The sequence below is a fragment of the Bos javanicus genome, chromosome 7 (genome assembly GCF_032452875.1).
Source record: "Bos javanicus breed banteng chromosome 7, ARS-OSU_banteng_1.0, whole genome shotgun sequence".
NCBI lineage: Eukaryota > Metazoa > Chordata > Mammalia > Artiodactyla > Bovidae > Bos > Bos javanicus.
This window is the reverse complement of record NC_083874.1, coordinates 13180284-13191490: the sequence shown is the minus strand read 5'-3', so window position 1 is coordinate 13191490 and position 11207 is coordinate 13180284. Positions and strand designations below refer to the sequence as shown.

The window sequence follows — 11207 nt, the reverse complement described above, 5'->3', positions numbered from 1 at the left end:
TTCAATCAAGACAGAATGATTCATTAGTAAATTATGTGAAATCCTAAACCATGTAAATGTCATTGGTTTCACTGTAAATAGATTTTTCTTTCATATTGTCTCCCTAAGTCTAGGATCAATATTTGAAGAGAAATCCACATGGGGCTTACTATTTTGGTCATCATCCCACAATTTTATTTAATTAATTATTTTTTATTGGTGTAATAGTTAATTTACAGTCCTGTGTTAGTTTCTGCTGTACAGCAAAGTCAGTCATAGATATATCCACTCTTAGATTCTATTTGCATATAAGTCATCAGAGAGTATTGAATAGAGTTCTCTGTTCTATACATTCCACCATTGTATTAGAAACATGAGGTTACGTTTCCCATTTGTTTCAGATTGGGATTGGGCATTACCTGTTTTTGTCAATATATGGTCACCATGTCTTTTCCAAAACTCTTCCCTACTTTGTTCAGATGAGATGATTCTCCTTAAAACCAAACGACCACAGCAAGAACAAGGTATTTTGGAGAAATATACACTCAATGGCAAGAAGGTAAGATTCACATGGAATAATTTCTTGTCCTCACCTTAGAAGTCCAGAATTCTATATGATAGAAAAGAACTAGAGCAGGGTTCTCCAATCCCTGGGCCATGGACTGCTACCAGTCTGCGAAGCAGGAGGTATGTGATGGGTGACCCCATTGCTCACATTGCCACCTGAACTCTGCACCCTGTCAGATTAGTGGCAGCATAATAAATATAATTCACTTGAATCATCCCAAAACCATCCCCACCCCCATCCATGGAAAAATTGTCTTTCACGAAAACCAGTCTCTGGTGCCAAAAAGGTTGGGGACTGCTAGATTATAGGGTAATCCAAGTGGTATCACACTTATTTCACCAACAGAAAGCAGAAGCTACTGTTAAATTTTCATTTGAAGGAAACTCATAACTTAGCTCCAAAAATGGTTTCAGAGAATCACTAATGTAAATATTTGCATAATGTAATTAGATATTAAATGTTTAAGATATCATTCACCCTAAGGCAATTTTATCTTAAATCTGTTGAAGAAACTTTAGTGGGATCTATCTGGTATAGCAATCTGCTTATTCAAGCTAATAAATTCAGTCAGAAACTGTGCATATTCACTGAGAAAATATAAAACTCTCATGCTAATAAAGTGCTTGTTAGACATGTCAGAATTTATGCTGGGGGAGAGTCTCAGTCATGAACATGATAAATCTCGTGATCATAATTCGTATTTTAATCATTAGGAACAAACTCTTGGAGGAAATACCATTCAGTGCAGAGAAATTGTTGAAACCTTGAGTGTGAAATCTAGCATTATTCATAATAAGAGAATTTACCCAGGCAAGAAACTCCATCGATACCCTGACTCTGCAGAAGCCCTTGGTGAATCTTCACATCTTAAGTCACATGAGAGAATTCTTCCTCAGAAAAAATCATACAACTGTGAAACAGATGAAAATTCCTTCATCAGGAGCTCTAACTTAGCCAGCCACAAGAGACAACATACAGGAGAGGGACCCTGTGAATGCAGTGACTGTGGGAAAGTCTTAAATTCAATCTCACATCTTAAGAAGCATGAGACAACTCATATTAGAGAGAAACCTTTTGAGTGTAGTCAGTGTGGTAAAGTATTACAGAGCCATGGGTCCATTAAGTTGCACATGAGAACCCACACTGGAGAAAAACCATTCAAGTGTTATCAGTGCGGGAAATCCTTCAGCTCAAGCTCTTACCTTGCGCGTCACAAGAGAATTCATACTGGAGAGAAGCCCTATGAATGCCATGACTGTGGAAAAACCTTCCGAGATAGCTCACTTCTCAGACAGCATGCAAGGACTCATTCAGGAGAAAAACCCTACAAATGTAATCAATGCAACAAAACCTTCAGTAGAAACGATAGGCTTACTACACACCAGATAACACATACTGGAGAGAAACCCTATAAGTGCAATGATTGTGGAAGAACCTTTAGTGTTCTCCTATACTTTAAACAACATAAGAGAATCCACACTGGAGAGATAGTCACTGAATGTAGCCTCTGTGGTAAAGCCCTAAAGAGTAAGGCATCTCTAAAGACACACATGAGGATACATACTGGAGAGAAACCTTACAAGTGTAATCAATGTGGGAAAGCTTTTAGGATGAGCTCCAACCTTACCACACATAAGAAAATTCATACAGGAGAGAAACCCTGTAAGTGCAATGACTGTGGGAAAGCCTTCAGGGATCGCTCATGCCTTAAAGAACATGTGAGAATTCACACTGGAGAAAAACCCTTTACATGTAATCAGTGTGGAAGAGCCTTCAGAGTGAAATCTTTCCTCATGTTACATAAGAAAATTCACATGAAAATGAAGTATGAATGTAAGGAATGTGGGAAAACCTTCCGTGGTCTCTTATCTCATGGGAGGCATATGAAAATCCATACCAGAGGCAAGAAACCTTTTAAGTGCAGTGAATGTGGAAAAGCTTTTAGCAGGCATGTTTCCCTTACAGTACACATAAGAACTCATACAGGGGAGAAACCCTATGAGTGTAATCAATGTGGAAAATCCTTCAGTGTAAAATGTAATCTCACTGTGCACAAAAGAATACATACTGGAGAAAAACTCTATAATTGCAAGATCTGTGGGCTCAGTTTCAGTAAACCCTTACCCTTTCAGCGTCACGAGAGAACTCATGCTCAATAAGTCCCTTTTGGTGACATCCATGTAAAGTAGCTTTCAGGGAACTCTCAATCTTTAAGACATGCAACAGAACGCTAAGTGGAAAGAACTGGTTTTGAATAATGTGAGAAAGCCTCTGAATAATGCATATATGGGAGAAGCCTAAGTTGTGCAATGATTGTGAGAATTTTTTTATTCATTCATTATCCCTTAGAGAATATGTAGTAATGCTGAAAGATAATGTTTTAATATCTTCAAGACTTGTCACTTGAGAAAAATAAAAACCTAATGTTTTAAGCCACCATGTTTTCTGTGTATTTGTTCTTTTGTTTTCCGTGCATATGTGTGTGTGGTGGTGATGGTGGTGGTGGTGGTGATGTGTGCTAGGTTACTTCAGTCATGTCCAACTCTTTGCAACCCTATGGACTCTGTGGTGGTGGTAGGGAGTTGTTGTTGTTGTTTTTTTCTCCCAGTTGCTGTAATCACTAACCAATATAGTCCACAGATGGTCAGTTTTTTAAAATAACTTTTACATATGGTAACAAAATTAAAAAACTATTTAGTATGGGGATATAGGTTTGATAGATATTTGTGTGCATGCTTAGTCACTCAGTCATGTCCAACTCTTTGCAAACCCATGGACTGTAGTCCACCAGATTCCTCTGTCCATGATATTCTCCAGGCAAGAATACTAGAAGAGTAGCCATTCTTTAGGGGATCTTCCCAACCCAGGGATCGAACCTAGGTCTCCAGGATTGCAGGTGGATTCTTTACCTGCAATCACTATTAAGAGGAAGCCCCTTAGTAGATGTTTGCCTATTAGATAAAGCTCTTAAATTGTGCTTACAAATCACCTGTGTACCTCTACATTTCTTGTCTCCTATCACGTCCTGCACGAGGTCTGTAGTGAGTCTTCCCATGAAGACTGCAGGTGGTTCAATTCTTGGAATTATGAACTTTTCACAACACATTTTGTTTATACATTTAACATATATGAGAACGAACAAATGCATGAATCTTTACAAGGTAAAATACCTCTGGGACAGGGAGGCCTGGCATCCTGGTGTACTGCAGTCCATGGTGTCACAGAGTCAGACACAACTTAGTGACTGAACAACAGCAGAATACCTCAGTATTAACTATTGCAAGCTCTGATCAAGATAATAGAATATTAAGGGCACTACTAATAACTCTGATTCCTGCCATTGGAATGTAGGTACTCTATGGAATCATGTATTTTTAATTCTTTTTAAAAATTGAAGTACAGTTGATTTACAGTGTTGTTTTGGGTGTTCAGCAAAGTGACTCAGTAATACATATATATGTATGTTGTTGTTCAGTCGCTAAGTCACATCTGACTCTGCGTGTCTGACTGTAGCCCACCAGGCTCCTCTGTCCATGGGCTTTCCCAAGCAAGAATATTGGAATGGGTTGGCATTTCCTTCTCCAGGGGATCTTCCTGATTGAGGGATCGAACCCGAGTCTCCTGCATTGGCAAGTGGATTCTTTACTACTGAGCCACCAAGGAAGCCCATACATACATACATATATGCATACATATATTCTTTTTCATATTCCTTTCCATTATGGTGTATTAAGTTCAGTTCAGTCGCTCAGTCGTGTCTGACTCTTTGCCAGGCTTCCCTGTCCATTACCAACTCCCGGAGTCCACCCAAACCCATGTCCATTGAATCAGTGATGCCATACAACCATCTCATCCTCTGTCATCCCCTTCTCCTCCTGCCTTCAGTCTTTCCCAGTCAGGGTCTTTTCCAATGAATTATTACAGGACATTGAATATAGTCCCCTGTACTATACAGTAGGACTTTGTTGTTTATTTTATATATATAGTAGTGTGTATCTGCTAACCCCAGTATACTAATTTATTCCTTCCTCACCCCCTTTTCCCATTCGGTAGCCATGAGTTTGTTTTCTATGTCTGAGTCTGTTTATGTTTTCTAAGTAAGTTCATTTGTGTCTTTTTTTTTTTTTTTTTGACTGCACTGTGCAGCTTGCAGGATCTTAGTTCCTTGGCCAGGGATCAAAACCAGGCCCTAAAAAAAGAACAAGAAACCAGGCCCTGGCAGTGAAGCACAGAGTCCTAACCACTGGACACCCAGGGAATCCCCTAGAAACATGTATTTTAAAAACAACTTTGTTGAGATATAATTCACATACCAAAAAGCTCACCCATTCAAAGTGTACAATTCACTGACTTTAAGTTACATGTACTCTTGTGCCTGATATCACATGTTGTCATTTGTGCCTGGCTTCTGCTCAGCATTACATTTTTGAGATACATTTTTGCTGTTATATCTAGCCAGAGTTTATTTTCATTGTTCTATAGTTTTTCATAGAATGAATTTGTACACTATATTGTTCAACTGTTTTGGACATTTTATCTGTTTATAGCTGGGATATTTTACAAATAGTTCTGCAATGTACATTCTTATACATGTCTTTTGATTCACAACTACATATTTTTGTTGGGTATGTATTAAGGATTAGGTATGGCAAGGAGTCAGACACAATGCGTGACTGAACTAAACTGAACTGATGGTAATGTTTATTTCACAACTACCATGCAGTTTTCCAAAATAATTGCACCAAATTTCATTCCTGCTCTCTTGCCAATATTTCACGTTGTCTCTTTTATTTGGACCATTTTGATGAGTATGTAGGGCCATATTTTGGTTTTTCTCCATTTTAAAAACTTTTATATTGAACTACTTTTACACTAGAGAAGGACTTCCCAGATGGTGCAATGGTAAAGAATCCACCTGCCAATGCAGGAGATGCTAGAGACTTGGGTTCAACTCCTGGGTCAGGAAGATCCCCTGGAGAAGGAAATGGCAACCCACTCCAGTATTCTTGCCTGGAGAATCTCATGGACAGAGGAGCCTGGTGGGCTGCCGTCTGTGGGGTTGCACAGAGTCGGACCTGACCGAAGCGACTTAGCAGCAGCAGCCAGTATTTTTGCCTGAAGAATTCCATGGACAGAGGAGCCTCATGGGCTACAGTATGGGTCACAAAGAGACACAACTGAGCAACTAACACACGTATCTCTCAGTTAAGTTCAGTCACTCAGTCATGTCCAACTCTTTGCAACCCCATGGACTGCAGCAAGCCAGGCTTCCCTGTCCATCACTAACTCAAATTCATGTCCATTGAATTGGTGATGCCATCCAACCATCTCATCCTCTGTCATCCCCTTCTCCTGCCTTCAATATTTCCCAGCAGGAGGGTCTTTTCCAACGAGCAGTTCTTAGCATCAGGTGGCCAAAGTATTGGAACTTCAGCTGCAGGATCAGTCCTTCTAATGAATATTCAGGACTGATTTCCTTCAGGATTGATTGATGTGATCTCCTTGCTGTGCAAGGGACCCTCAAGAGTCTTCTCCAGTACCACAGTTCAAAAGCATCAATTCTTTGGCGCTCAGCTTTCTTTATAGTCCAGCTCTCACATCCATACATGACTACTGGAAAAACCATAGCTTTGATTAGATGGACCTTTGTTGGCAAAGTAATGTCTCTGCTTTTACTGATGCTGTCTAGGTTGGTCATAGCTCTTCTTGCAAGTAACAAGTGTCTTTTAATTTCTTGGCTGCAGTCACCATCTGCAGTGATTTTAGAGCCCCACAAAATAAAGTCTATTACTGTTTCCATCATTTCCCCATCTGTTTGCCATGAAGTGATGGGATCAGATGCCATGATCTTAGTTTTTTGAGTTTTGAGTTTTAAGTCAACTCTTTCACTCTGCTCTTTGACCTTCATCAAGAGGCTCTTTAGTTCCTCTTTGCTTTCTGCCATAAGGGTGATGTCATCTTCATATCAGAGGTTATTGATATTTCTCTCAGCAATCTTGATTCCAACTCATGCTTCATCCAGTTCAGCATTTCGCATGATGTACTCTGCATATAAGTTAAATAAATAGGGTGACAATATACAGCCTTGATGTACTCCTTTCCCAACTTGGAACCAGTCCATTGTTCCAGGTAATGTTCTAACTGTTGCTTCTTGACCTGCATACAGATTTCTCAGCAGGCAGGTTAGGTGGTCTGGTATTCCCATCTCTTGAAGAATTTTCCACAGTTTGTTGTGATCCACACAGTCAAAGGCTTTAGTGTAGTCAATGAAGCAGAAGTAGTTTTTCTAGAATTCTCTTGCTTTTTCTGTGATCCAGTGGATGTTGGCAATTTGATTTCTGGTTCCACTGCTTTTTCTACATCCAGCTTGACCATCTGGAAGTTCTCGGTTCCCGTACTGTTGAAATCTGGCTTGGAGAATTTTGAGCATTACTTTGCTAGCATGTGAGAGGAGTGCAATTGTGCAGTAGTTTGAGCATTTTTTGGCATTGCCTTTCTTTAGGATTGGAATGAAAACTGACCTTTTCCAGTCCTGTAGCCAATGCTGAGTTTTCCAAATTTGCTGGCATATTGAGTGCAGCATTTTCACAGCATCGTCTTATCCCTCAGAGTTTCCCAATATTAATGCAGTCAGTTTATTGGTCACTTCTTTCATAATTAGTGCTTTTTCTTATGATTTTTTTTGACCCTTCCTTGTGGCATGTGGGTTCTTAGTTCCCTGAATAGGGATTGAACCCGAGCCTTCTGCATTGGAATCATGGAATGTTAACCACTGGACCACCAGGGAAGAGCCACTGTGATATTTTTTAAGATTGCTGGCTTATGCCTATTTTTCAGGCAACCTTGAAAAGCTTAAGTAACTATTAAATTTGTTTCCTTGCTACTTTCTTTTGTCTTCATTGCTGTGTGTGGACTTTCTCTAGTTGCAGCAAGCAGGGGCTACTCTTCATTGCGGAGTGCAGGCTCCTCACTGTGGTGGCTTCTCTTATTGCGGAGCATGGACTCTAGGCACACAGGCTTCAGTAGTTGCAGCACCTGGGCTCTAGAGTGCAGACTCAGTAGTTTTGGCTCATGGGCTTAGTTGCTCTGTGGCATGTGGAATTTCCCAGACCACGATTGAACCTGTGTCCCCTGCGTTGGCAGGCAGATTCTTAATCATTGGACCACCTGGAAAGTCCCAACCTTGCTACTTCTTTGCTACAATGATACTAACCTCGTACATGCAGACTTTAATTAAAAAAGCAGAAAATTTTCTTGCGACTTTGTAAAGATCCCATGACACATTCTATCCATCACTGAGTCTCTGTCCCTATGGAGACTAAGGCACTCTGGTTCTCTAGTCCTTTAGTGATTTTGGCTCATAGAAGGCTGGGAATTAGTCTGTGGAGAAGCCCATCAGTTCCCTTCAGGTTAGACCCAAGATTCAAGAATGAGAAGCTCTGGAGGTTAGAGGAAATGTAGGGGGGGAATGACATATACCTGTCTGTCCTTTCAGGGTCAGGAAGTCAGCCATGCAGGAGTTCTCCCTTCTAAGATCTGTGCTCCTTAAGGATTTGAACTGCCTAAGGGAAGAAGTGATGGTACACATTTGGCTAATGAGAAGCTTTGAAAATTGAGCACCACCACCCCCCACCCCCACCCCCCCCCACACACACACACTCCTCTGGACCACAGAGACTGCAGACGGTTCACCTGTGAACAGCACTACTTAGCTCAGGAAACAGCGCACTTGAGTCTCCTGGGATGATCCCTCTTGCCCTGGAGCCAGTTGCCTTACTTAGGCCATCTACCCTTTGTGGGGGCAGATCTTCCATCTCCATCCTTCAATATCCAGAGGAAAGGTAGATGAGTACATTGATAGCTCCAAGGTAATCTGAAGTGCCCAATAAATGCAATGAGAAAATTGAAGAGTTTTTTTTTTAATAATTTTATTTATTTATTTTTGGCTGTGCTGGGTCAACAACACAAGAGAAGACTCTACACATGGAATCACCAGATGGTCAACACCAAAATCAGATTGATTATATTCTTTGCAGCCAAAGATGGAGAAGCTCTATACAGTCAGCAAAAACAAGACCAGGAGCTGACTGTGGCTCAGATCATGAACTCCTTATTGCCAAATTCAGACTTAAATTGAAGAAAGAAGGGAAAACCACTAGACCATTCAGGTATGACCTAAATCAAATTCCTGATGATTATACAGTGGAAGTGAGAAATAGATTTAAGGGCCTAGATCTGATAGATAGAGTGCCTGATGAACTATGGACGGAGGTTCGTGACATTGTATAGGAGACAGGGATCAAGACCATCCCCATGGAAAAGAAATGCCAAAAAGCAAAATGGCTGTCTGAGGAGGCCTTACAAATAGCTGTGAAAAGAAGAGAAGTGAAAAGCAAAGGAGAAAAGGAAAGATATAAGCATCTGAATGCAGAGTTCCAAAGAATAGCAAGGAAAGATAAGAAAGCCTTCTTCAGTGATCAATGCAAAGAAATAGAGGAAAACAACAGAATGGGAAAGACTAGAGATCTCTTCAAGAAAATTAGAGATACCAAGGGAACATTTCATGCAAAGATGGGCTCGATAAAGGATAGAAGTGGTGTGGACCTAACAGAAGCAGAAGATACTAAGAAGAGGTGGCAAGAATACACAGAAGAACTGTACAAAAAAGATCTTCATGACCAATATAATCACAGTGGTTTGATCACTCACCTAGAGCCAGACATCCTGGAATGTGAAGTCAAGTGGGCTTTAGAAAGGAACAAAGCTAGTGGAGGTGATGGAATTCCAGCTGAGCTATTTCAAATCCTGGAAGATGATGCTGTGAAAGTGCTGCACTCAATATGCCAGCAAATTTGGAAAACTCAGCAGTGGCCACAGGACTGGAAAAGGGCAGTTTTCATTCCAATCCCAAAGAAAGGCAATGCCAAAGAATGCTCAAACTAGCACACAACTGCACTCATCTCACATACTACCAAAGTAATGCTCAAAATTCTCCAAGCCAGGCTTCAGCAATATGTGAACCGTGAACTTCCAGATGTGCAAGCTGGATTTAGAAAAGGCAGAGGAACCAGAGATCAAATTGCCAACATCCACTAGATCATGGAAAAAGCAAGAGAATTCCAGAAAAACATCTATTTCTGCTTTATTGACTATGCCAAAGCCTTTGACTGTGTGGATCACAATAAACTGCAGAAAATTCTGAAAGAGATGGGAATACGAGACCATCTGATCTGCCTCTTGAGAAATTTGTATGCAGGTCAGGAAGCAACAGTTAGAACTGGACATGGAACAACAGACTGGTTCCAAATAGGAAAAGGAGTTTGTCAAGGCTGTATATTGTCACCCTGTTTGTTTAACTTATATGCAGAGTACATCACGAGAAATGCTGGACTGGAAGAAACACAAGCTGGAATCAAGATTGCTGGGAGAAATATCAATAACCTCAGATATGCAGATGACACCACCCATATGGCAGAAAGTGAAGAGGAAGTAAAGAGACTCTTGATGAAAGTGAAAGTGTAGAGTGAAAAAGTTGGCTTAAAGCTCAACATTCAGGAAAGTAAGATCATGGCATCCGGTCCCATCACTTCATGGGAAATAGATGGGGAAACAGTGGAAACAGTGTCACACTTTATTTTTCTGGGCTCCAAAATCACTGCAGATGGTGACTGCAGCCATGAAATTAAAAGACACTTACTCCTTGGAAGGAAAGTTATGACCAACTTAGATAGCATATTGAAAATCAGAGACATTACTTTGCCAACAAAGGTTCATCTAGTCAAGGCTATGCTTTTTCCAGTGGTCATGTATGGATGTGAGAGTTGGACTGTGAAGAAGGCTGAGCGCCGAAGAATTGATGCTTTTGAACTGTGGTGTTGGAGAAGACTCTTGAGTGTCCCTTGGACTGCAAGGAGATCCAACCAGTCCATTCTAAAGGAGATCAGCCCTGGGTGTTCTTTGGAAGGAATGATGCTAAAGCTGAAACTCCAGTACTTTGGCCACCTCATGCGAAGAGTTGACTCATTGGAAAAGACGCTGATGCTGGGAGGGATTGGGGGCAAGAGGAGAAGGGGATGACAGAGGATGAGATGGCTGGATGGCATCACTGACTTATTGGATATGAGTCTGAGTGAACTCCGGGAGTTGATGATGGACAGGGAGGCCTGGCGTGCTGCGATTCATGGGGTCGCAAAGAGTCGGACATGACTGAGCGACTGATCTGATCTGATCTGACAAGTTTTTGACTTTGGTATATTTATCCTCCCACTTTCATCCAGTTTGCCTTCAGCTTTCATCATTTCTGGCTCTGATCTCCTAAATCCCAGGAACCCACCTGAGCATGAATGAGCCCCTTCAGAAATCTGGCGCCTGTTCTATAATTCTCTACCAATTTTTTTGGGAGTGAGTGGGCCTGGAGTGGGGTGAGTTCAGCCTTTTTATTTTCCCATTCCTTGTTCCAGATTTCATTCTTAGAGAATTCAAGTCTTGTCCTCATCTCCTACTTGTGAGAACTCTGGGCAAGAAGGTTGAGACCCACTGGTCTACTTTTCTAGTCGTTCTTTGAAAACCTCCAAGCAAAACATTACAAAATATTTTAAACCATGAAAACAGCACAGTGAGCAGTAAAATAAATAGCCATCCAACCACCTTACAGAATTAA

At 41.0% G+C, this 11207-nt stretch overlaps 1 protein-coding gene across 1 annotated transcript; it reads left to right on the top strand.

Annotated features, from left to right (window-relative positions):
- The first annotated feature begins 1279 nt into the window (after positions 1–1279).
- Positions 1280–2878, top strand: LOC133251968 (zinc finger protein ZFP2-like). Its single transcript, XM_061424738.1, has one exon. It carries the CDS (start codon positions 1678–1680, stop codon positions 2704–2706), a length of 1029 nt encoding a protein of 342 aa, XP_061280722.1. The 5' UTR covers positions 1280–1677; the 3' UTR covers positions 2707–2878.
- Positions 2879–11207: the final 8329 nt, after the last annotated feature.

Bases quoted from the DNA above. Each gene is read 5' to 3' on its own strand.
- LOC133251968 (XM_061424738.1), top strand. From the start codon at position 1,678: ATGAGAACCCACACTGGAGAAAAACCATTCAAGTGTTATCAGTGCGGG.